We start from the raw sequence: 26,363 nt of genomic DNA on the forward strand, positions 1-26,363 counted from the left end.
TTATTTTGAGAAAGAGTGTGAGCTGGGGAGGGGCAGAGAGAGAGAGAGGATCCCAAGCAGGCTCTGAGCTATCAGCACAGAGCCTGTCATGGGGCTCGATCCCATGAACTGTGAGATCATGACCTGAGCCGAAGTCAAATGCTTCATTGCCTGAGCCCCCCTGTGTTCTCGTAATCAGAGGGGTATCTGTCAAGAGGAATTGGCGTTCGTCACCTGTAAAACTCTGATAGAATTCTTTTTTTTAATGTTTATTTATTTATTTTGAGAGAGAGCTTACATGAGCAGGAGAGGGGCAGAGAGAAAGGGAGAGAGACAATCCCAAGCCGGGTCTGTGCTGTCAGCACAGAGCCCAACAGGGGTCTCGAACCCACGAACCGGGAGATCACGGCCTGAGCTGAAATCAAGAGTCAGGCAGCCCTCATTTACATATTCGGAACAGGCGAACAGTATTTTACGTAAATACAGCAGCAGCCCTTGTAAAAGCACATTACTAGTGTTTTGTTATCTTGAAAGACAGAGGGAGTGTGTGCACAGCATGCGTGCGGGTGACGTCACTGTCGTTTTGCGAGAATTCTGGATGGACAGAGTTCCCCTAGCCGCTGCGCCCAGTGTCCCCTGTGCTAACATCTTAAATAACCCAGGGCGTTGGTCAAGTCTGGAAGGTCCACGTGGGTGCAGCCCCTGTCTGTGCTCCAGCCGTGTCCGTCTTCCCGGTTCCCGCCGAGTCCCCTCCTGCCCTCCCAGGACCCCAGTCCCTCCCCCCCCCCGCCCCGGGGGCCGTGTGACCCCGCAGGAAGCTGCTCTGATGTTCTGTGGCCTGTGGGAGGAAGGGGAGGAAGACAGTGGAGGTGAGGGGTTCTCCTCGTCGGGTCCCACTGACGGCTCTCCTCCTTCGGATGCACCTACGCTCCTTGGTCCTTCCAGCTCAGCTTCCTTGGTCTTTTGTTGCTGTAGTGAGTCTGAACAAGGAGGCAGAGGGGGGCACCCGCCAAGCCATGTCGTCCTCCGCCACCTCCCGCCTCGCTCTGGAACTTTCCTCCCGTGTGCTGTCTGCAAAGGGGCAGCATCAGAGCCTTTCCCAGACACGCACGGGCTCCCTTGGCCCAACGGAGGCGGTCAATAGAGTGTTTTAAAAAGGCTTCTTTCTCCTCTGAGTTTCCTGGACTAAAGAATTGTTGCTGAAGCATAAAATCTGTCCTGTTTCTTCTTCCTTGTTCCTCCTGAGGTGTCCAGAGGCAGGAAATGATCTCTGAACACTCACAGCTCTGAAACGTTTGTTTCCGTCAGGGAAAAAGGAAGTCAGAGGAAAGTTAGTGCTTCGTGTAGAAGACGCTACCGTCCAGGACCAGCTGTCCGATGGGTGGTTTGTACGGGAGCGCGCATTCTGTGCTCTGGGCTCCGGCCTCCCTGGAGATTGCCTGTGGGTGGGAGGGGGCCGTCGTGCTCCCATAAGGCCCAGCCGCAGTTTCTGCTCTCGTTGGTGTGCAGTGTCCCTGCACCCCTGTGATGCTGTCCACCCTTCCACACTCGGGCCTGCCCCAGCGTCCTGACGGCCGGATGGTGCACGTCGGGTCTTAAAGGATACATCACCAAATAATTTCTTAAACATGCAAGAGATGAAAGGAAACCTCTGAACCTCTTTGCAAGCGAAGTGACCAAGCATGGGGTGCAGGGGAGGCCTTGCAAGACTGGTGCCCGGCCCCCCGGTACCCCACAGAGCTGCTGGGGCTCCGGGCTCCTGGTCTCGGTGACCTTGCACCTCCCACCCGCCCTTCCCAGGTCCCAGCTACCAGCGTGAGATGCGGTCAGGGGCCCCCAGGACGCCGGGGACGCCGTGTCGTGAGTTCCCAGGTCCTGATCCTGGACGAAGACACATCGCGTGACCACGTCAAGAAAGAGTATCACCGTGAGATCTGACTGTGGGGGAATCTTTTCCATTGTTAAAAAAGTATGTGTAACTTAGGGTTGAGAGGAAAGACTTTCATGCCCTGCTCGGGGCTCATAGAGCAGGAATACTTAAGACTTGAGGAGATGTCTGCAAGTGTCCTTTTGAAGCTCGCTGTCCAGTATGTGCGGAATGTCTTTCCAGCTTGGTGGGAACGGTAGCCCTTGCGGTAACACTTGACAACCAAGGACGCGGAGACTGAAATGAAATGCTTCCTTCAGTTTGCACCGCACCTTACTGGACAGGTCCGCGTGGTGGTCGAGGTCAGCCCCGATCCGAGGGGCTTTGTAAATTCAGGCGGTGCAGGGTGAGAGGTCTAGGCGCAGCTCTTCAGATCCACCGTCCAGAAGACAAAGCCCCCCTCGGGCACGGCCTTCCTGGTGGCCAGAGGCGTGACCCGTGGACAGAGTAGGGCACCAGGGCGAGGAAAGCCCTGTAGCCGGTCTTGACTGGTGACGTGTTGATGGCCTGCATCGATGGCCAGTCCGGATGGTCACAACCGATGCAGGTAGCCCCCTCGCACGCTGTCCCTACCACCTGGTGCTCACACAGCAGGTGAGAAGGCCCCCGTGCGCGCTTGTGACCCGGGCTGTGTTTTACTGGCCGCTGCCCGAGCGAGGCTGCTTTTCTGTCCTCTGGACACATGCGTGTTTGCGTGCTTTTGCAGCGCTTAATTGTTTTCTTAAAAGCGATAGCGGACTGTTCTTTTAGGTGTAATCACTTGATAAAAAACTGGGGAAAAAAATAAAAAATGCATAAAATCTCAGAAGGTGTAATCGCTTGGGTAAGGAACGTTTGGTTAGTTCAGCCTCGGGGAGAGGCCCCGGGGGGCGGTTTCAGCTCCTTTGCTGAGCGCAGCGACACTGACTGGGGTGTGTTAGGAAGGGTCTTGTTACGTCATTGACTTGGTCACAGGAAAGTCAAATTTGGGTCCAAATTAGGCTTCCTTCCCGTTTGATGTGTTAGACTTGTTTGCAGACCTGGGATTGAGGGCATTTAAGCAAACACAATAGATTTTACATTGACCTCGGCGTGGGGTCACTTTTCTTGGCATAGGAGGAAAAATGTGACAAGGAGTCTGATGGTCAATAGGAAAATAACCGGGACTGCGGGAGCCTCCCGTTTATCAGGACGTGGGGATCAGAGTGGAGTAGAGCAAAGCTCTTCAAGAATTTTCGCGGAGAGCCGGCTGTGTGAGCAGGTCTCCACGGAGCGTGTGGGCAGGGACCCTTTCGTTTTGTTATCTGGGGACGCGTCGTTTGCACAGGAGCCGGGATAACTTCTCGGCCCGCGTGTGCACAGCGTCTGCTCCGTGGCATTTGGGCCAAGCGCTGCGGGGCCGGCGGACACGGGCCCTCGGGGGAGGTGGTGCCCCGGTGCCGATCAGGTAACCCCGGCTCCTGGGTGTCGCTTCCTTCCGTCCCGTGTGCTGGCAGCATCCGCCCGTGTCCGCGGAGGGAGAGGTTTCATCTCCCTTGGGCGTGTCTCCAGTCTTTGCACACCGCGTGCTGGGACATGCGTGGACTCCGGCCTTTATGGTGTCTGTTTCTACCTGGAGGGACCTTCTAGAAGCCTAGATGTGGGGCCTGCATTCCTTATAAGGAGGTCAGGGTGGCACAGACTCCTCATTCCTTTTCTCCAGCAATTGGTGGATTGTCATTTGGTTCAAGTAGTCAGAGGGTTTGGTTTGAATTTGCTGGAAGGAGTTTGAAGAACCGAAGCCCCGTGTGAGGTTCCCTCCTGTGGGAGCCCCGGCAGTCCACGGAAGCCTCGAGAGCTCTGAGACAAAAACCCTTGGAAAATAAGTTTAGAAGGCCAAAGGAAAACACTGAATTTGACTTCACTCTGGAAGCTATTTTGGTACAAAACACGGTGGAAAGGGAGAGCGCGCGCATTTTCTCTCTGGGTTTGGGGAAGTTGGCTGGGCCGTCGTGTCAGAGGAGGAGGGGAGCAGGGGGGCTCCCTCAGCATCTGTACCTGCAGGGGTGTGGCCAGCACTCTGCCTTTGCAGGTGCGCACGGCCAGGTGAGCCAGAGGCTTGCCCAGGTGTGAGCAGCGCCCGGGGGCCGCCCCGGCCCGGGGTGCCCCTCAGCAGGTATCTGTTGACTTTCCTGAGTCATCAGACCTAGGACGAGGGCCTCAGGACCCAGAAGCTGCCCCTGTGTGGGGGTGTGAATCTGTGTTGGCTTCCATGGTTGCCACGCACTTCCTCCTGGTTATTTACCCCTGGATCCTGAAGTTGAGACTGAAGGGAAAGGGGTGCCCACAGCAGACCAGGCGCTGCCGTAGGCAAGGACTTCACGTGCATTTTCTCATGTTACGTTTGGAATACAAGACTTTGAAACCTGGTTCTTGGAATACGTTTCTGACGACTGTAGAAACTGTAGGTGGCGAATGACTCCCCCCAAATCTCCTTCGAAGGCCGTAAGATGTGGGGCGACCCAGGGCCTCTCGGAAGGTGTGGTTCCCTGGCTCCCTTCGCCCCTCGGCGTGCCCGGCAAGTGGTCCTGTTTTCCGGTTTGCTGTGGCACGGAGAGCTGGGGACACACAGGCGGATGCCCAGAGGGCACAGTCAAGGTCATCCTGTCGCACGGAAGGCCGGGGCCTGCTGCTGCTGGCGGAGACAGGTGTCCTGTTAGAAGAGGTGCCTCTCTCTGCTTCTGTGGCCGCTGTAAACCACCCCTGACGACTGAGTTCAGTGGGTTGGAAGAATCAATTCCTGCCCCTTCCAGAAACACCGAGGAACAGAACCAGTCTCCTGTGCGGTGTCTGGGCTTCTGGGCCCGAGTGGCCGTCGTCTCTGTGCTCTCGGCCGTGGCTGCACTGCCTTCCAGAAGGTCCTCCGGGCTGGGGTTTTGATGTGCAGCCCCTACTGGGGGAGGCCGCTCGGGGTGCCGGCCCACGTGGGGGAGGGTGGGACGTGCCGCCTAGAGAACCAAGAGCCAGTTTCTCCTTCCGAGAGGGCTTTCCTGGGAGAGCTTGGCCGCTGTGGGGCTGGGGCGGCGGGTCAGGCTTGGCCAAATGAATTATTATTACGTGCATCCCGAGAGCATCGTCGCGTGTGGGTGGAGAACTGCAGGGTCCGCCCTGCGCCCGGCCGAGCATCCAGTCAGAGCGGTACTGTTTCAAACGGGTGGCTCTAAATTATGTGGAGACCTGAGGTGGGTGAGAAGCCGATCTCCCCAGAAGTAGGGGGATCTTTGCCATGTGTTTCCTGGTGAAGCTGTGTTTCCAGAGGGTGACATCCAGGGGAATTCTCCTCTTAGACTGCAAGACCCGATCGACGTGGTTTCCTGGAAGGAACTGCTTTGTGTTAAAAAAAAAAAAAAATTGGGGCGCCCGGGTGGCCCAGTGGGTTGAGCGTCTGACTTCGGCTCAGGTCATGATCTCACGGTTCGTGGGTTCGAGCCCCGCGTCGGGCCCTGTGCTGACAGCTCAGAGCCTGGAGCCCGCTTCGGATTCTGTGTCTCCCTCTCTCTCTGCCCCTCCTCTGCTCATACTCTGTCTCTCTCTCTCAAAAATAAACAAAATGTTAAAAAAAAAACTTAAAAAAAAAATAGGTATCCCGGAGCCCTCTGTACTCTGGGCCCCGAGTCGTAGCGTGCGTGTCTCTCCTGAAAGCATAGAGTGACTCTTGGTCCTAATTTGGAAAGGGTTCCTGTCGCTCAGTTAGTGCCTTTCTTGGGTGTAGTTTCCCTTAAGAGAGATTAGAACAGGGCGGAGAAAATGCATCCTTAACTAGGAAAGCAAATACCGTATGCTTATCTCAAACGCAGGTAGGTTTGGGGTAAGGAGAAAAAGCTTCAAATTGTGCGCACATCCTGTACCTCCTGAAGGAGAACTTTCTAAGAAGGCGGCTCTAACGCGCAAGGAACTTGGGCGGATCTTTGTTCTTTGCCACACGCACGTGGTGGGATATGCGCTTACCTATGAAGGCTGGAAAATCAGTGTCTTTTTGTTTGCCGCGTGTGGTGTCTTGCTGGCAGGACTTCTGAGCCCTTCCCGTGAGCCCCGTCAGCTTAATTTAGCGGCATGACAGATCCGAAGCGCGCCGGTGGTGTTCCCCATTCTGTGGCTTGCGCTGTCGCACAATGAACAGCCAGTACCCTGTGCGTGACTTCCCAAGCCTCCCGGCCTCTGTAGCCGGGCGTAGTTAGTGCAACCGACCGATTTTGGAGGAAAAAAAAGAAGGGCGACGACTCAGTGTAAATATAAAGCAAGAAATCTTAAGTGATTTGTGGCGTATGTGTGCCTGAGTGTCGAGCTGAGAAATCAGGGTTTGTAGTTGGGATGGGGGTCACCAGCCCCCCACAGTGAATCAGTGGACGGTGCCTCTTGACGGTATCGAAGGTGTAAACACGCGGTTTAAACCGGATCCCGAGTTCCGAGGGCCAGGGGTTGATGGTGCGTCCGGCCAAAATACGCGGCTTGCGCCTTCCCGGGGGAGCCGCGGCCACGCAGCAACGTAAGGTTGCGGAATGCGCTGCGTGCGTGGTGAGGGTCTAGAAGCCTGGGGTTGGTTCCTGGTCGTGCGGCCGCGGTGGAGGCGCACGGAGGCTCCACAGGCCCGTCTCTGCCCCCAGAACGTGCCCATTTGGGGGATTCGGCGCCGCGCCTCTGGTTTGATTTTGGCGACGAGCGGGTCGTTGGTAGTTATTTATGGGTAAAAAGAGGCGCGGTGGCGTGTTCTTCCGCCCTCGCCTCCGTCTCTCCGTCGGTGATGCACGTTTCCCCGAAGGGGTGCGGGCGCCTGCGCGCCCGGGGCTCGGAATTGGAGAGGTTCTGCTTGGACACTTGGGGCCACCCCGGGAGTGCGGCGGGGAGCGGAGCCAGAGTAAGCATCTGTTGTTTCCCGCGAGAGGAGAGGGGAGTCACGCTGTCCTTATCTGCAGTGACACAGCGTGTTCTTGAAGGAGTGAGCGATTTCACGGCATCTCAGATTGACGGGCCCTGCCCTTCTCCTCTCGCAAGAGACAGGAAAGAGCAGCGAGGGGGAGGCCAGGCTCTGGCGGGGAAGCGCGGGGGTAAAGGTGGCCTCCGGTGAGACATCGCGATTACTGAGTCCTGTAATAGCTCGTTCGGATAATTGAGTTGGAAACCCACTTTGGGGTCATCGTATTTTATTTTTCCAGTACTTTGTTACTCTGCTAGGTGGGCGAGCCATACACGCCCCACTGGCTCTCTCCCACGGAGGTGTGTGCTCCCGAGAGACGCGGGTGCCGCCACGCTGCGTCTTTGTGCCACAGACCCGTGTTGGCGTGTGCGTCGTGTGTGTGTTGAACGGGAAGTTTACGAGTAACCATCCTGTTCACCGAAGAGGCGTTTCCAGAATTCGTCTCAGTGAAGTCTAACTCTGGAGTGATTTCCTTGAACCAGATCGTCCCCAGCTTGGATGTCACAGTCCCCGTGAACGCAGGAGTGGGCCTCCCAGGCCTCTGGCCCACTTGGCCTCCGCCGCCTGCCCCGAGCCGTGCCCTTGGCTCCCCCACCTGTGCCCGTGTGGCCCTGGGAACCTCGGTCGGCCGCCGAGCACATCTGCCCGTGGCGTTTGCGCTGAACAAATCCAGAAGGAATCTAGAGCTTGCTGTGTGGCTGTGTTTCTGCCTGTGGGGGTGGGGGGTGAACAGAGAGAGGAGGAGGACGGTGGTGCTAGAATTAGCACATCATCGGATGGCACATGGCCACCGCCATTTTCACTTGAGGTTTCAATATGGAAGGTTCACATGTGGTCCCTGAATCAGTGTCACGGTCTTTGGGTTCTTGGAAAACGTTTGCAGCAACTGGTCTGAGTGCTGTTGTCTTGAGTGCCACAGGACAGCGCTGTGCTCATTAAATAGAGCACAGCCCTCCATTCCCACATACTCCAGGCCGATGGCAGACAGATGCCCGCTGCTGTCTCCTGTCCCTCCTCCCCCGCGACTGGGGGGCGCGTGTGGGGGCTGTGCGCTTTGAAATTCAAAAACGTGCCTTGTTGTATTTTATATTCTCTTTTCCCAAAAGCTGTTGCTGGGTAAGATGCTTTGGCTTAGAAAACATCCCGTCCTCATTTCCGCGAGATCATTTACGATCACTTCGCATACAGCGTTTTCTTAACTTTTGTAACCGCATAACACAGTAACGTTGTTATGGGGAGTCAGAGTGGACTTTTTCTTGTTTGTCCTTTGTTGTTCCTTGCAAGAGGAGGAGGGTTTGGTCTTTTATCTTCAAAAGTTAGAACTTGTAGTGACGTGTCATTAAGTGAGCTCGAAAATATATTTTTAGACAGGCAACGCAGGATAAATCCTAGGGCGATGTGACACCATGTTCTTGTCAAGAATTGCTCTTTGTAAACATTCTCTGATAGATCACTCTCCTTAAGAGGCTGAAATACCCAGCTGCTTTCAAAGGTGCTGTGTGTGTGAGTGATAAACTAGGTCATGTTACAGTAGTTATTGGCAGTAATGGATCTGGAACATTTAGACTGGTTATATGGTATGTGCTTTAGATACTAAGGCATTTTGGGGAGGCTCGTCCTTTTATAATTTTGATCGTCTTAAAGTATTGATTGGTATTTGTGCAAGGGCAGACAAAATCTTAAATTAATTTCTCGCATGATATCCCTTTCAGCTATCCTACCAAAATGAACTCCGTTCGTGGTATCTTTATGGAAAATGTTTGTACGCAGTTACTTAGGAATTCAGTAAAATTGATTATCGAAGTGTTTATTTTTCCCGTGTGCTCTTACTGAAGGGATTTTGGGGGCTAACTTCTGTGCTAAACAGTACTGCCTGAGAAGGTAATGTTTAACAGAATGTTTTATGGCTGACTGTACCTAATTATCTCTCTTTGTATTCTTGGGTACAATTCTTTATTTGATGGTGGAGCCTACCAGGCTGTTCACAAAAAGCACAGAGGAAGGCGATAATGTCAGATAGGTATTCATTGTAGTCCGTGTTCTTACTGAGGCAAAAGTCTGGAAAATAGGCCAATGTAAATGTGGGGGTGGGGTGGCAAATGCTGTCCTTTGTTATTGGTTTACATGCAGTAAAATATAGCTTCTTTGTAGAAACAAACTTCTGTTAAAATATGGTTTACAGTCAATGAGTACAAATTTTAAGAAGTTATGTCCAGTAGACCAGGGAGTGTTTGTTACACAATAAAAAAAAATATATATATATATATATATATATACATATATATATATATATTTTCTACACAGGATTAATTTTCACTGTTGATAATTTCTTAAAAAAAATTTCTATTAGACACTGATTTTGTGAGAGTTTCTACATTTGGGGGTTTAGGCTCCATAAAAACTTACAAGCCGCTTGTAAATGGGACTTTTCCCGGCAATTTCTCTAAGGCCTTCTGATTTTCCGTGTTTGCTTTAAAAATGGAAGTTTATGGGTCTTCGTTTTCTCTGGTATTCCCCACGTTTTCAGTATTTCTGAATTATTTGAAACTTGGGCTTTCATCGCCTTGATGCAGCATGTGAAAAAAAGTCAAAGTCAAAAGCTCGACTGCTCTTGTGGTTCACATAACGAAGCGAGTGATTTGCTCTCTGTTTTTGTAAAATGCTGAGCAGTCTGTCCGTGGCTGCAGACTTCATCCGAGCTGAGCTGCCCGGTTTGGGGCACACGCAGTCTGAGCTTCTGGAAATGGGGCTCTTAATGGAAATGTTGACAAGATCATTAACTACACTGGCGGTGCCTGCCGCTCCCGGATGCTGGATTTACCTCCAGGTCCCAGCTCTTTGTGGCCGACCAGGGCCTCCCACAGGACAGACAGGACATTTATCTGCAGAACATTATAGAGCAAGCTCTGGGTCTTTTCTTTCTTTCTTTCCTTCTTTCTTTCTTTCTTTCTTTCTTTCTTTCTTTCTTTCTTTCTTTCTCTTTCCTTTTTTTCTTTTTCAGTTTTGAGAAGTTCACTTTTTTAGGGACAAATAGGTTGATAAAGTCACTACGTGGGGTCCTTGGAAATAACCTATTTCCTTGGAAATAGTGAAGAGCCAGCCGCAGCTATGCATTCGTTTGGAGAAGCAAAGGAGAAAACAAGTGAAAAGATGCTTCTTCCCTTTTGATATTAAAAAAATCCAGCCCCTGCATGTTTTCACGTGGATGCCTCTTTATTAAAGTCTCCATGACTACTTTGGATTTTTCTGGATCTGTTATTAATGACTGGGGAAGGAGAATTCCCACATCCTCGCTGGTTATTTGTGGACTCTCCTGAGTGTAATCAATAATTACATTGTGTATTCATATGCGTGTTTCGTGCCCGCGTGAAGGTCAGACTTGACTACCCATCTTTCTATTTTAGGAAAAGGACCATACGGGCAGCGTTTATACCGATGTTGATTTATTATTTTCTTTTGGAAATATGTTGGTATATACGGTCGTTACTGTTAGTAAATGTTCTCCCGTCTCGACCTTCTGTCTGGAGGTGAAGATGGTGTCTGTCTTTTCTGGAATTTATTTGGGCGTTTGACAGGCCGTGGTAAACAACTTCATAAAAGGTAGCCTACTTGCAGAATCGCATTTAGGTCACGCGGGCGTTTTTGCTGTAAACGGAATGATGACGCCACGGCCGTGGTCTGAGCCACGGAATTGAAGGGCGTCTGGCGGAAGATCGTGGCGTTTGCGTAGTAGAACCTTAGTACGGACGGTTCGTTACATCTGGGGACTCCTGCGCTTCGCTCTTGCTCCGTCTGGGGGTGCAGGACAATTCAAAGGGAACCTTTGTTCAGAAAAATGGGATTTCCTCACTGTCGTGTTGAGGGTTTATTCCCCCCCCTCCCCCCCAGTCTCGTGTTCTGAACAAAGCATATCTGAGACTTACCTTTAAAATGAGTGCTTTTGGCAGAAATGTCTGAGCACATTGTTCTTGGCTGTTCGGAAGGAGGGCCTGCCCGTGGGCAGTTGTGTGTTCCTTACACCCTGCGATAGTGGGTCTGTGCCCTTTTTCCCTAGTGGGGGAGGTGGGGTGGGGTTTCTTGTGAATGCCGCTGATTCTGGTGGCCTTTTATTCATTTCTTCTTATTAGAGTGGAAATGTGGTTTGCTCATAATGGATTATTGATTGGCCTGTGCGAGGCGGCCTCCAGGCCCTGTGAGGCCTGGGTCCTTACTGTCCAGCCGTGAATGCATCATTTCATGGGGCGGCTCGGGCCCGGGGCCGGGGACTATAAGCCTGGGATTGTTAATCTCGGGCAGATTGGTGTGTGCGGAGAGGGACTCCTCATTGTTGTCAGGGAATTTCTCCCCATTTGTTCAAAGAATAGGCTTTTTGTCTCAGCAGTAGATAAGCTTGTGCAGGATGTTAATGATGTATTTTAATTCATGGCTCATAATTCTACAGTGTAACTAGTAAAGCCCATTTCATTGTCTGCAGGCGAACAAACAGGCTGTATGTTGAGCAGACCGGGCCCAGCACCCACCGGGGGCCTGTGTTTCTGGGCTGTCCCTGCAGCCGCGGGCAGGACCCACCGCTCGGGGGGGACTCGCCTTCAGAAGGGCGCCGCCAGGCTGGGCCGCAGGCTCGTTCTTTTGATTTTATGACTTGCCTCTTGGAGCCATACCACTCCCGTAAATATCCCGGGCGTCCTGTGTGCTGTGAGCTGTTTTCTTTGTAAGGGCATCTTCCCGGCCTGGCCGCTTCTTGGGATTTCAGATTCGGCTGCAGCCGCTCGCCGGTCCCGCCTCCCGGAAGCCCCGGCTGCCCCAGAGGGTGACCCGGAGGGGACAGGACGAGTGACCCCACGGCGCTGGGGAGAGCAAACCTCCCCTTTGCTGGCGTGATACGGCTCATTAACGAACCAGAACTGAGAACGTGCCCAGCTAGAGAGTTACTTGAGAACCGGGACGAGCTGCAGGGCGGCTTCCTCCCACTGAAGAGTCCCAGCTCGGAGCAGGAAGCGCCCCTTCCAGTTTCCCAGCGGCCCCTCGAGCAGGGCGCTCCCACCGGTTCACAGACACTTGCACACTTGGTCTGTTATGCCAAGCGCTCAAAAATTCGAGAGGTTGTCTGCAAATCAGCCTTTGGATTCCTTTTGCGGGATGAGGTTTTGATGGGATCCTCTCTGATCCTTTTGGGGAAATCGGTCCCAAACCGACCGGCTTCTGCTTTGTGTTGATTTACTCCACAGAGCAGAAAACGGCAAGATTTCCCGTGGATTCGGGCATACGCTTGCTGTGTAAAAACCCGGACTGTTTTACCTTACCCCCCCCCCCCCCGCCCCCACGCTGGCCATGCCGTATTTAACTGGTTGGAACGGACTGTTTAAAACAGGGGAGGGAGACCTCAAGTGCATTGCTGTGTTTTTGCCTCGGGAAGCCGTGGGAAGGATCGCTGGGAGCCCGAAGCCAGAAAGCCGGCCTGTGCCTTGGGCAGGAAGGCTGGGACACAGCTTTGGGCGGACTCCCGAGTTTCTGTGGGCAAGCCCTCTCTTAAAAGACTGCTTTTCATGTGAACAGTTTGTTATTCAGGTGACTTTTCTGTTTTTTGGAATCTTGAATACTAGAATTAACAAAGGGTAATTTTCTCAAACCGCATTCCTTAGGAAGCCCTCTGAGCCGCCTCCAGGCCCGGAGAGGGGGATGGGCGGGGGCGGGAGTGGGGGAGGGGAGGGAGGGGCAGGGAGGGGCGGGGTCCGCCACGCTTCCCCTGAGCAGCTCTTTCAGTCGTGTTACTTACTGGGGTCGAGAGTGGGAGTTATTCTTGAGAGAATAATATCTGTACACTCCCCGTGTAGACTCAGCAACGAACAGGAACAGAGTTGAGGTGCTTCATTTACAGTTATTTGCTAGGGTTGAGGTGCTTCTAATATGCCAACACTCTCCTTTTTAGGAGGTACAGTCGGTATGTGACATTATATAAGGTGTACAGCATTCTGATTTGACGCCTGTATGTACGACATAGTGATCGCTACCGAAAACCCGGTCACCATCGGTCAGGGCACAGTGACCCCCATTTTGCCCACCCCCTCCCCCTTGAGTAACCACCAACCTGTTCTCTGTATCTCTGAGTTTGTTTTCACGTTGTTTTCTTTGTGTGTTTTTTAGATTCCACATTATGAATGGGATCATATGGTATTTGTCTTTCTCGGACTTATTTCGCTTAGCATAATGCCCTCAAGGTCCATCTGTGTTACCGCATATGGCAAGATTTCATCTTCTTTATGGCAGAGTAGTATTCCTTTGTGTGTGTGTGTGTGTGTGTGTGCTGTGTCTTCTTTCTCCATTTGTACATCGATGGACACCTAGGTTGCTTCCATATCGTGTATCTTTTCTTAATTTCTTGAGGAATCTCCATACTGTTTTTCATTCCCACCAACAGAATACAAGGGTTGCCTTTTCTCCAGCATTTGTTATTTCTTGTCTTTTTGATAATTGCCATTCTAACAGGCGTGAGGTAGTTTCTCGTTGTGGTTTTGATTTATAATCTCCTAGTAATTAGCAACATTGAGCACCTTTTCGTGTACCATCTCTGTGTCTTTGGAAAAACGCCTCTTGAGATCCTCTTCCCATTTTTTAATCGGTTTGTTTGTTGTTTTCATTGTTGAGTTGTAGGAGTTCTTTAATTATTTTGGGTATCAACCCCTTATTGGATTTATGCTTTGCAAAAATCTTCTGTCAGTAGGTCGCCTTTTTTTAAAAGCGTATTTATTTTGAGAGAGAGCGAGAGCGTGCGCGTGTGTGTGCAAGTAGGGGAGGGACGGATCGAGCAGCCCCAGCAGGCTGCTGCTGTCAGCGCAGAGCCCAATGAGGGGCTTGATCTCATGAACCGTGAGATCGTGACCCGAGCTGAAATCGAGAGGTGGATGCTCGACCGACCGAGCTCCCCAGGGGCCCTGCCTTTCTGTGTTGATGATGGTTTTCCTCACTGTGCAGAAGCTTCTTAGTTTGATGTCGTCTCATTTGTTTATTTTTCTTTTGTTTCCCCTGCCCTTGGAGTCAGAGTCACAAACACATTGCTAAGACCAGTGCCAGGGAGCTTTCTACCTGTCTCTTCTTCCAGGATGTTGCATGGTTTCAGGTCTTATGTTGGAGTCTTTAATCCATTCTGAGTTAATTTGGTGTATGTAAGGGAGTGGTCCAGTTGTATTCTTTTGTATGCGGCTGTCCAGTTTTCCCAACACCTTTATCGAAACACTGCTTTCACCATTGTATGTTTTTGGCTCCTTAGTTGTAAATTAAAAAAACAATTTTTTTTAATGTTTATTCATTTATTTTGAGAGAGAATGAGCTCGAGCAGGGGAGAGGCAGAGGGAGAGAGGGAGAGAGAGAATCGCAAGCAGCCTCTGCTCTGTCAGCTGATGCAGGGCTCGAACTCGTGAATCGCGAAATGAGCCAAAATCAAGAGTTGGACGCTTAACTGACCCAGCCACCCAGGTGCCCCCTTAGTTGTAAATTAAGTGTCTGTCTACATGTAGGTTTCTTTCTGGGTTCTCAATTCTGTTCTGCTGATCTGTGTGTTTGTTTTTGTGCCCATGGCATACTGTTTTGATTACCGTGGCTTTGTAATATAGTTTGAAATCAGGGAGTGTGATGCCTTCAGCCTTGTGCTTTCTCAGGAGTGCTTTGGCTATTTGGGGTCTTTTGGGTTCCATGCAAATTTTAGAATTCTTTGTTCTAGTTCTGTGAAAAATGTCATTGGAATTTAGTAGGGATTACATTGAATCTAGATTGCTTTGAGTAGTGTGGACATTTTAGCAATATTCTTTTTTTTTTTGATGTGTATTTATTTTTTGGGAAAGGGAGAGAGAGCGCAAGCAGGGGAGGGGCACAGAGAGAGGGAGACACAGAATTCAAAGCAGGCTCCAGGCTCTGAGCTGTCAGCTCAAACCGGAACTTGAACTCACAAACTGTGATATCATGAGCCAAAGTCGGACGTTGAACTGACTGAGCCACCCAGGCGCCCCAGCAATATTCTTATAATTCGTGAGCACAGAATATCTTTTAATTTATTTGTGTCTAAATCTTTGTAATTTTCAGTGTATAGGTCTTTCATTTTCTTGGTTAAATTTATTCCTAGGTATTTTATTCTTTTTGATGCATTTGTAAATGAGATTGTTTTCTTAATTTCTCTTTCTGATAGTTTGTTATGAGTGCATAGAGATGCCACAGATCTCTGTATGTTGATTTTGTATCCTTCAACTTTACTGAATTCATTTATTCTAATAGTTTTTTTGATGAGTCTTTAGGGTTTTCTATATATAATATCATCTCCTCTGCAAATAGTGAGAGTTTTATTTCTTCCTTTCTGATTTGGATGTCTTCTTTTTCCTTTTTCTTGTGTTATTGCTCCGATTAGGACTTGCAATACTATATTGAATAAGGGCGGTGACAGTATCTTTGTCTTGTTCTTGATCTTGGGAGAAAAGCTTTCAATTTTTCACCATCAACTCTGATGTTGGTTGTGGGTTTTTTTATATGTGGCCTTTATTATGATGAGGTATGTTCTCTCTGTACCTGCTCTGTTGAGTTTTTATTATAAATGGATGTTGAATTTTGTCAAATGCTTTTTCTGCATCTATTGCAACGATCATGTGATTTAAAAAATGTTTATTTTTGAGAGAGAGCGCGCACGCGCGAGAGAGCGTGAGGCAGGGGAGGGGCAGAGAGAGAGGGAGAAACACAGAATCTGAAACAGGCTCCAGGCTCTGAGCTGTCAGCACAGAGCCCGACATGGGACTTGAATTCAGAAACCACGAGATCATGACCTGAGCCAAAGTCGGACGCCCCACCGACTGAGCCGCCAGGTGGCCCGATCCTGGGATTTTATCCTTCGTTTCCTCAGCGTAGCGTATCACACAGACGTATTTGCGGATGTTGAGCCATCCTTGCATCCCTGGAATAAATCCCACTTGATTGTGGTATATGCACCTTTTAATGTATTGTTGAATTCACTTTGCTCACGTTTGATGAGAATTTTTGGATCTCTGTGCATCAAGAATATTGGCTTGTAATTTTCTTTTTTGGTGGGGTCTTCGTCTGATTTTGAGATCAGATAACTAAAAATACATACACCACCGTGTAGGTCCAGTAGTTGTTAACATTTTGATATATTTTGTCTTTCTCTTTTTCATAATAATCCAGCTCTGAAATATTTCATCAACATTTCTCAAACCTGAGAATGTTCTCTTGTATTACCAACCTAACAAAAGCAATAGCAGTTCTCAAATATTCTCTAATATTTAGTCTGTATTAAAGGTTAGTTTTTACGAAGAGTTTGGGAGCTAGGATGTGTCTGAACACGTCTGCTGTGGATGATTCTAGCTGGTGAAAGACTTTACGGTTGTATTAACCTTTTGTAATGGACCTATACGAGTGCACTGTGAATATGTGGGGGTCACTAGTGATTTCTAATTCAGTTTCCTAAGCTTCTGTTATTTTGTCCTTTTGAATTTATTAAGCCAAATACTGTTACTGCCAGGGAGTAGGTATCTTTTGGGTCTTGCACTGACATTTCATTTACTGATTCAACGATTATTAATAATAATGTGTAACATGTTAACCGCTTACCACATGTTAAATGTTGCACCTAGAATGCATTAATTTAAACCTCACAAAGTTACTATAATATAGTTATCGTTATTATCCTTTATATTTAAAAAGTGAAATGAACTGGGGAACAGAGACTTTTAGACACTTCCTCAAGGTCACACAGCAGGTCCAAGTGAGTGGCAGACGTGGGTTTTGATCTTGGGTCGTCTGGCCTTGAAGCTCACGGGCTAGAATTCCTCCCACAGCTCTGTGGTGCCCAAAATGTGCTTGGCTCTGTGCTGGCTTGGGGGACTGAGCCGGGAGAAGGCACAGGCTTGCAGAATATGCCCTCCAGCACACAAGTGACCAATTAAAGAAGCGGTAATTGTAACGTGTCCGAATGTGTGCTGGGGTTGGCCAGGGCGTGCAGAGAGCTAGGGGAGGGTCAGGTGAGGTGAGAAGGGGGGTTGGGAACTACATGCGTGAGGCCCAGAGGTAAGTGTGTGCGCATCTGCCCGGGAACAGAGCACAGGGTCACAGAGAGCGTCCCGGGGACATGCGTCTGGTGACACGGGCGCTCAGGCCCCTGTGGTCCCCGTCTGAGAATTTGGGCCTCTGTGAGAGCATGAGTGCTGTGCAGGGCGCGGGTCTGCATCTGGGATGTGGACTTGGGCTCGAGTTGGAGGGGTGTGTGGATTCAGGAGGGAATCAAACGCGCAGCCGGCAGGACGCCGGGGATGTCACTGGGTGTTGGTGAGGACGGGGCTGGAGCCCAGGGGGCCACCCCATTGGGTTTCATGGTTGGGTCCCCGCCAACGGGGGGTCATGCTCGGCTCTAGAGTTCTGCTGCACCCCTGCGTCCCGGAAGGAGCCTCGACTTCCCTGGAATACCGCGCCTGCTCTTGTCCACGTGGGTCATTGCATCCCTCCCCGCCCTTCCGGAAGCATCTACCTGCCCTGCGGGTGCCCTGCCAATACATGGTTTTCCGTGCGTTTCCGACTTCTGGGTTTCTCGAGCCTGCACCTGTTTCTTGTCTTTGAGACGCGAGGCTCCCGTGAGCGGCCTGGCGTCTCTCAGACCCCGTTGACCGGGAGGGACTCTGACGGAGACTGCAGGGTGCATGGGGGTGCTTCTAGATTCTTCTAGATTCTTCTAGATTCTCTTACCCTTCCGGCTGCAGGTGTGCAGGGCTTGCTCTTTCGGGAGTCACTGCACGGCAGGGGGACTTAACCCCAGGTCCTCGGCCTGGGGCTCCAGCTTGCTCCCCGAAGCCCCTTTCCTGCATTGTCTCGGGTGTGACATGTGCTTCCCGGAACCCTCACTTGGGGACTGATTTATTCGTTGAAACGTTTGCCCACAGAGTAAATTTATCCCAGACGCAGCGAGTGTGAGCGTGTTGAGAAAGTCACTTCATCTCAGCCGTGCCGTGCAGGCCCACAGAGTGTGAGGTGTGGCGGCCCTCCGTCCGGCTGTGTGTTTAGGCCTCGTGGTTCACTTACGTGATTGCTGCCCGTTTTATTTTCGCAACTTCTGTGCATTGTCCTCTTAAATCCTTCCCCGTCTCCGTTACCGTGTGTTTTTGTGTTATGAATTCCCAATTTTATTTTGTTACATAAACATTTTACCCTTACCTGTCTGTTTTTTTTTTAATCAATGCGATTCCACTTCTACAAAATGACATTTCAAAAAACACACGAGGCATTTTTAAAGTGTGGCTTCACACTGTTCTGCAGAGAAACGCACACGCAGTGAGCGATCCGTTGGAAATCTATTTTAAAACCCTAATCAGCAAGCCATTTTTGTGCATAAACAATTAAATTACACTCTCGTCTGGCAAGTTCCCAGTGACAGCCTTGGAAAAAGTTTGTAATACGATGACAGAACTGATTCGTTATGGGCGAAGGATGTGTTCCAACGGGGCCGCGGTTTGTGCACGCGTGTGGGCCGACATGTTGTCCTGTGTCCGCCAAAGCACATACGTGTGTCTGCTGTCACCTCCGCCCCTTCCCTCTCGGTGTCTGCGTTGCTGGAAGACTTTAGTCGCTCTGGTCTGCGTAAAGAGCTCGCGTTTATCTACACGTGTTGTAACACGAGGTGTCTTGGGGTTAACGCGGTGTCGTGGAGCAGTGAGAACGTCAAATCCCATTCGGTGTGTGCTCGTGTGTCTGCGAGAGTGAGACGGGCAGCTCACTACCAGGATGTGTTTGGCCGGAAGGGGCCAACGGGGGGCGGCTGCCTGGGGCGCATTTTTAAGATGAGAGCTCTGGTGACGGCATTCTTGCTCTTTTTTGGAAAAGAAGGGACGACCCTGGCTTAAATAGCAGTTTTTGCCCACGGCCGAAAAGGGTATCCCAAAGATCTGTTGATTTGGCGGCCGATGGGGAAGAGAACCAGTTGTGGGGAATCGCTTTGTGACTGTTCCTTTAAAGGTTTGCAAGAAACTCGGCTGCCGGCCTGGGCGTCAGGAAGAGGGCCACCGAGTGGAGCTTTTTCAAGTGGAGCCAGTTTTGTTGATGTTACGATTTCCTCAAGATAGTGGTGTTTGGGGCTTAAATAGTTACTACTGTCAGAGCGTTTTTTCCCCGCTTTCCACATGGATGTATTTTCCGCCCGGGCATATCCTGAAGTTCTTTAAAAGCGCGCCCTGTGCAGCTCCCTCGGGATTTACGGCGGGGCTGGCTTGTGGAGGGTGGGGGTGGGCACAGAAGAGGCGGAAAACAAAAGAGAAAGAAGGGCTTGTTTTGCTGGTGGCCGGGGCGCCGTGAGTGTCCTTCCTTGCAGGGCCCTGTTGGCTTTGGGGGAAGCTTTTAAGCTGGTTTTGGAGGAAGCGCGCGTGAGGACGCCGTGTTCTCTGGCGTTGGGGCTCTCGAGGGGCGGCGTCCAGGCTCCGGCCGGCGTCGGGGGTGCTGGGGACTCAGACTCTGTGCATCAAGGCAGTGAAGAGGGACCCTGGCTGGCTTTCTCCGCCAGCAAAGATGGCAGCCTGGCTCGATGTGCAGAGGACTGAGGCCCCCGATGGACGGAGAGGGAAGTGCGGCCGCACCCGTGGGACCAGCAGCCTGGCTGCCCGCCCGGAGGCTCCCACAGCCCGGACCCCCGGGGCCGGTGCCTCCCACCCCCCCTGCGGCGGACGGGGCTGCGCGCACCCCTGCTGGCCTCCTGTGCCCTGTAGGGCAGGCCGTCGGCCAGGCCGTCCTGGGCAGGTGCTTCTTCATGGACGGTGGCAGGGATGTGAGGAAGGCGCTCGCCAGGGGCTCCGGTGACTCTCAGCTCCTGAGCTGTGACGGGTGGATCCCGCGCTGTGAGGTCACCCCCGTGAGCCACCTGGCTGGCTAGCGGGCGGCCGGGGCTCCCAGGGTCCACTCTGCGACACTCGTGGCTGGGGCTGGGGTAGAGGCCCCCGTAGCTGCCCCCCCCCCCCGGCTTTGGAAGCATTGACTCTCAACGGCTCCTGGGGGTGCTGAGCACACGGTGGCAGAGAAGGAAGGAACAAACCGTCCACGGAGCGTGCATCTCTCATGACCCGAAGCGGTCTTCTCACTTGGAGAAAAGTGCACTTTTATTTCCAGGTGCATTTGTCAGTTGCCTCCCGTGATCCTTGAGTGTGGTTGAGCACCAGCACTCCCCGAACCTTGTCGCTGTGGCTGGTTTTCGGCTGTTTGATCCCCTTGGGCTGGAGAACTGTCTGACGTTGCACACTCGACGGTAACCAGCCGAGAGGTCCAGTGGAGTCTGTAAAAGTATTTCAGAGCCCCTAAATTCCAGTGTGTTTTTTTTTCTCTGTAAAGTGATTTCTTTTATGATTCTTTACACTCATAAGATCTTTATACCCAGATTAGGTCACTGAGGTAGTTATGAATAGTGTGTTTGATTCCTTCTTTTGTATATTTTATCATACTCAACATTTTGGGGGGGCAGATAAAAGAAACCTTGGGATAGAAGGAGATGCGCACACATCGTTTGCCTTATAAACTCGTAAATACCCTACGGCCATACAAAACTTGTGCCAGGACCCAAACGGCCTGAGAAAATGAGTTAAATTAGCCTCAGTGGTCATTAAGAGTTCTTGTTAGCCTCGCTTGCCCAATTTTAGGGGGAGCTTTTATTTCTCTACGTTACTGGACTCATTGATGTTTTTGGGCTCTTTCTCAACAAGAGGAGCTCTGTGCACCTGTTAGCATAAAGAGGAACAGGTACCTGTGCCCGGCTCTGCCTCCTGCCTCTTTTCAGACTTTGCTGCTCTCACTGCATGGGTTTCTTGAGGTGCCTGGGAAACTCAGTGGCATGGGGCTTGGAAAAGATGTTTTGGAATACATATCCCAAATAAGATTTCTCCTCAGGATCTCTGGGAGGAGGCGTTCGGAGAAGGCAGGAGCTGTGTTGTCTGTTCAGAAGGCGGCCAGCGTGGGCGGCATCCACACACCCTTGTGGTGAGATGGACAGGACGTGTAAGGTGCCCAGAAGCCATAGTGGTGGCACCTTCCGGAGACACTCCCCTGGTCTGTTGCTCTGGTGAAAACGTGGCAGGCTGGACCACCCAGAGCAGCCGAGGGGTCACTGCCCCAGGGTCTGTTGGGAGACAGCCTTGCATTTGTGAGCAAAACACGTCTATCAGTACGTTCGCTGAGAACCAGAAACCTGCAACTTCTTCGTATTTCGTAAATGTTGTAACACGGGTTCGTCGTGCGTGTGAGGTTGTCGGTTTGTAACAACATGGCTTCCTTTATACGTGCCCTGGCTGGTTTTAAAGCAAATCTGCCCATCCGGGTGCCTCTGGGCGCAAGTCTGGAGCCCCCCGGCCCCTCCCCGCCCCACAGGGAGACCCTCAGAATCCTGATCTCCATTACTTGTGACCAGAGGTAAGAGGGATGGAAAGACCACATCCCACGGGAGCTGTGGCTCTGCCTCCCTTTCGAAGCCATCAGAGTAGGATCCTGGAAGACGCCCTCCCTCACATCCTTTATAACTGGCTCACTGTTTATTCCCTCTATCACAAGTCAGATGGAAGTTCCTGTTTTTGCCGCAGACGATTGCTCTCTGGTGTGTGCTCTCTGCTTTGCTGTGGCATTCGGGTTGGCTTTCCTGCAGTGTAGGTGGGGGGCATGGCACCGGGCACCTCCCTTGTCTGGGTGGCCTTGGCTTGTGCACAGAGTGCTGGAAACACCCAGGCACCTAGAGGAGCGGCTCACCCTCTGGAGGGTGCGCTGGCCGTGGACAGGACAGTGAGGCCCGGCGTGACACCCGCTGTCAGCCGCCAGAGAGAGGCAGACCCAGCCTCCGAGGGAAGGCACTGTGGCAGGCTGACCTTGACCTCTGGTGAAGTGGGCGGGGACGGGGGTGGGGTTGCTGCATGACTCCCGGGGTCTGGAGGGTACTCTGTACCGGGACTGGGACTTAGTCCTGCAGCCAGAGCCCAGGGTGCCTTTTCGGGATCGGGGTGGGGTAACGGTGCAGGAGGACAAGGACAGGACAGGAAGGGGAAGGGGCCATAGGGTTTGGGCTTTATCTGGGAGGCGGTGGTGTCACGCCCAGGCGCACCAGGAAGTGTCTGGTCCTGAGCACAGACCTTGTGTGAGCTCAGGGTTCTGCTTCTGCCCCTGGTCGCCTCTCTGTTGCTAACTCACCTGTGCTCTTAGCTGAAGACTCGTTTCCCTAACATCTGAACACAACAGTACGTGTAGGTGTGAACTGCCTTTGCGGCTCACTTGTCCTGGGCACCAGCTGTGCCTCTGGGTCCTTTCTAACCCTCCTCCCTGGTCCTCTCCCCTGGGCCCCCATTCCTGCCCACCCTGCTTGGGTCTGTGGTCTGTGTTTCTCACACTGCCTACAGCTTCATGCACCTGAGGCTCTCTTTAAAGATCTGGTATCTTCTGGAGAAAATTATTTTAGCATGAAGTCATTTACAAGTATTTATTAAGTTTTATTTTTTTTTGGTTTATTTACCTATATTGAGAGAGACTGAGACAGTGAGAGTGGGGGAGAGGCAGAGAGAGAGAGAGAGAGAGAGAGAGAGAGAGAGAGAATCCCAAACAAGCTCCACACCGTCAGCACAGACCCCGACGTGGGACTCGAACTCACGAAAAAACTGTGAGATCGTGACCTGAGCTAAAACCCAGAGTCGGACGCTTAACCGACTGAGCCACCCAGGCACCCCAGCAATTATTTATTTTAATGATTTAGCACACAATCATTGTCAGTAGTTGTTTAACTACTGGTTTTTGAGGGGCGCCTGGGTGGCTCAGTCGGTTAAGTGTCCGACTTCGCCTCAGGTCATGATCTCACGGTTCATGGGTTTGAGGCCCCTGTCGGGCTCTGTGCCGACGGCTCGGGGCCTGGAGCCTGCTTCGGATTCTGTGTCTCCCTCTCTCTCTGCCCCTCCCCTGCTCATACTCGGTCTCTCTCAAAAATAAATCTCAAAAAAAAAAATTTTTTTTTTTTAAACTTTTGGTCTTTTGAGAGCAAAGCAGCTGCTTGTACATGGATTTGAATTTCTGTTGGCGTCTCCTTTAACCTGGACTGGATTGATATCTTTAAGGAGTCTGCCCGTCGCTCCCCGAGGATGTTACTGGGTCCCTGCTCACGTGGGAAACCGTGTTCCTAAGATCTCCGTGTCTCTTGTGTTGCAGGTGCTCTCTGCCGCCCGCCATGCTTTCCAGGTAGGAGACGCACGTCGTCCCGGGAGGTGCGTCTCTGCAGCCGGGAAGCCAAGGCCCCGTCGGAAAATGGAGAGATAAGACGGCGTCTGGCAGGCCTGTGCGACGGAAAGCCGTGCCCGCCCCTGCCGGGGAGCCCCTGTCGCGGAGATGGATCGCAGCCGCGAGGCCGAGGTGGAGCTGAGGAGGGGCTCGAGCCCCGGCAGGGCCAGCAGGAGCCCCGAGGCGGACGGGGACAAGGCCGTGAGCCACAGCTGCTGCATCTGTGGCAAAAGCTTCCCCTTCCAGAGCTCCCTCTCGCAGCACATGCGCAAGCACACGGGGGAGAAGCCCTACAAGTGTCCCTACTGTGACCACAGGGCCTCGCAGAAGGGCAACCTGAAGATCCACATCCGCAGCCACCGCACGGGCACGCTGGTCCAGGGCCACGAGCCGGAGGCTGGCGAGCTGCGGGTGTCTGAGGGCCTGGATGGGTGCACCAGCCCCACGAAGAGCACCTCCGCCTGCAACAGGATCCTGAACGGGGCCACCCCGGTGGACAACGGCAAGATCCTGCTGAGAAGCAGCAAGAAGGAGGCGGAGGGCGCCGCGGGCGCCCCGGGGGAGGGCCAGGCCGCAGCCCGGTGCTCCTTCTGCAAGTGCAAGTTTGAGCACAGGAAGGACCTGGAGAACCACGTGCGCCAGGCTCACAAGCCCTTCCGGTGCCGGCTGTGCAGCTACGTGACCCTCCGGGAGGAGTCCCTGCTGAGCCACATCGAGAAGGACCACATCACCGCGCAGGTGCCCAGCGGTGCCGAGGCGGACGCGGAGCACGGCAAGCCCGAGCTGACCCCCGGGGAGTTCCCCTGCGAGGTGTGCGGCCAGGCCTTCAGCCAGACCTGGTTCCTGAAGGCTCACATGAAGAAGCACAGAGGCTCCTTCGACCACGGCTGCCACATCTGCGGCCGGAGATTCAAAGAGCCGTGGTTCCTCAAGAACCACATGAAGGCGCACGGCCCCAAGACGGGGAGCAAGAACAAGCCCAGGAGCGAGCTGGACCCCGTCGCCACCATCAACAACGTGGTGCAGGAGGAGATGATCGTGGCTGGCCTGTCCCTCTACGAAGTCTGCACCAAGTGCGGGAACCTGTTTACAAACCTGGACAGCTTGAACGCGCACAACGCCATCCACCGCCGGGTGGAGGCGGGTCGGACGCGGGCTCCGGCCGGGGAGGGCGCCGTGGTGCAGGGCGGCCCCCCGGACTCCCAGCAGCTCTTCCTTCAGTGCCTGAACCTGCGGCCCACGGTGGCCGGCGCGCCCGCCCGCGGGCAGGCCGGGCGGCGCGTGGCCGAGCTGGACCCGGTCAACAGCTACCAGGCCTGGCAGCTGGCCACCCGGGGCAAGGTGGCCGAGCCGGCCGAGTACCTCAAGTACGGCGCGTGGGACGAGGCGCTGGCCGGGGACGTGGCCTTCGACAAGGAGCGGCGCGAGTACATCCTGGTGAGCCAGGAGAAGCGCAAGCGCGAGCCCGAGGCGGGCGCGCAGGGGCCCCCGCGCAAGCGGGCGGGCGCGCCCGGGGACCCCGCGCCCGGGCCCCTGGACGCCCGGCCGGCCGCGCGCCCCAGCCGCCGCGCCGCCGTCCCCGCCGGCCACGGCAAGTCCTCCGAGTGCTTCGAGTGCGGCAAGATCTTCCGCACCTACCACCAGATGGTGCTGCACTCCCGGGTGCACCGCCGCGCGCGCAGGGACCGCGACGGCCCCGGGGAGCGCGCGCCCCGGGCGCGCTGCGGCTCGCTCAGCGAGGGCGACTCGGCCTCGCAGCCCAGCAGCCCGGGCTCGGCCTGTGGTGCCGCCGCCGACTCCCCGGGCTCGGGCCTGGCCGACGAGGCTGCGGACGAGAGCGGAGAGGACGGTGCGGTCGACCCTGCTCCAGGTGAGCGCGCGCGCCCCCGGGCGGCTGGGCCCCCGCAGTGCGGGCCGGATACCCCTGTACCTGCCAGACTCCTGCCCAAGTAGTCCGGGCTCAGGCAGCCCCGCCCCCGGGTGGCCCCATGTCCGGATATCCCAGGCCCAAGGTGCCCTGTGCCTAGGTGGACCTTCCCAAAGTGTCCCTGAACCCGGGGAGGCCCGGTGTCCAGGTAACACGTGCCTGGGGAGTGCAGGCTCCGGTGGGCCTCCGACGCCAGCCCTCAGTGCAGGAGGTCCAGGCCCAGGTGGTCCTGGCCGCCGGGTGACCCCGGGCCCAGGTAGTCACTGCTCAGCCTTGCCCCTTGGGGTCCTGGTCTCCCAGCCCCAGGTGGTCCCCCACCTAGGTGACCCTGTGCCCAGGTAACCCTGTTCTTGGATAGCCCTTGCCCAGGTGGCCTTGCACCCAGGTGGCCCCACACCCAGGTGCCACGTGGCCAGTGTATACTTGGAGCTCGGCAGGTGGGTGCAGACACAGGTGCCCGTCAGCTCCACGTCTGCCTCCTTTCTCGCCAGCTGCCTGTATGCCCTCGCTTTAACGAACGGCTTTGGCCTGTTGCATTAATGTCCCTCGGGGGCATCAGCCCTTTCTGAGCAAAGAGCAGTGATGGGACACCTCCAAGGTGGGCCCTCCTCTTCCCCCTTTACTCCCGGGGCCTGTTCCCTTCCCCGTGGGGCATGCGCGTGCGCACACGCCCACACACGCTTGCCTCCGCTTTTCTCCTTTGCACCACCAGACAGTGAGTAAAAGAGGAACTTCAAATTGGTGTGCAGTTATAATTAATCTCCTTGGATTCAAGTAACCCTGTGGGTTTAGAGACGGCTCATTGGAACAGATTACTTTCCAAATAGCAGCTATGTAAATATTTAAAGATGCTTGGCCCACTCTGTTTTCATCGTTTCCCTACTTTTTATAAATCTTAAGCATTCAGATACCTTATTCATTTTTTTTTGTTTTGTTTTGGGCACTTTCTAGCGGAAGGTGATGTTTCAGTTATAGAATGTGTAACGCTCTCTGCGTAACCAGGACTGTTTTTCCCTTCTCCCTGGAAACGGGTTCGCAGATGTTGCTTTTACCTGAAAGGCCAGGGACATAGGAAACCCCAGTGCCTCAGCAGGGCTGTTTACAGTCTGTGGTGAGGAGAACGACCCTTGTGCATTTTTCCAAAACAAAACACACATCTGTCATCTTTTCCTTATTAGGGATTTAGCCAATTCTTTGGAACAGGGTTTATTGTAGGTTTATACAGCGTATTATACGAGAGTAGACTACAGCCAAATTATATTGAGTCAGAAAAAGCGTAGAAAGAAGTTTCTCCAATCCCGTGAAGAGCCTGTGTCGACTCTGCACACACATGG

General features: G+C 53.1%; 1 protein-coding gene across 5 annotated transcripts in view; it reads left to right on the top strand.

Moving 5' to 3' along the window:
- Window positions 1-26,363, top strand: part of ZNF516 (zinc finger protein 516) — a 124,999-nt gene that overhangs the window by 29,266 nt on the left and 69,370 nt on the right. For all 5 annotated transcript variants that reach the window (XM_047086228.1, XM_047086223.1, XM_047086227.1 and 2 more), the window contains exon 2: window positions 23,034-24,972. In XM_047086228.1, coding sequence (XP_046942184.1) covers window positions 23,211-24,972 — 1,762 coding nt within the window. In that variant the 5' untranslated portion in view covers window positions 23,034-23,210. The remainder of the gene's footprint in view (window positions 1-23,033; window positions 24,973-26,363) is intronic.

This window comes from Lynx rufus, unplaced genomic scaffold (genome assembly GCF_022079265.1).
Source record: "Lynx rufus isolate CCGP_SWC_20201006 ecotype Redwood Valley unplaced genomic scaffold, mLynRuf1.p SCAF_20, whole genome shotgun sequence".
In the NCBI taxonomy this organism is placed as follows: Eukaryota; Metazoa; Chordata; class Mammalia; order Carnivora; family Felidae; genus Lynx; species Lynx rufus.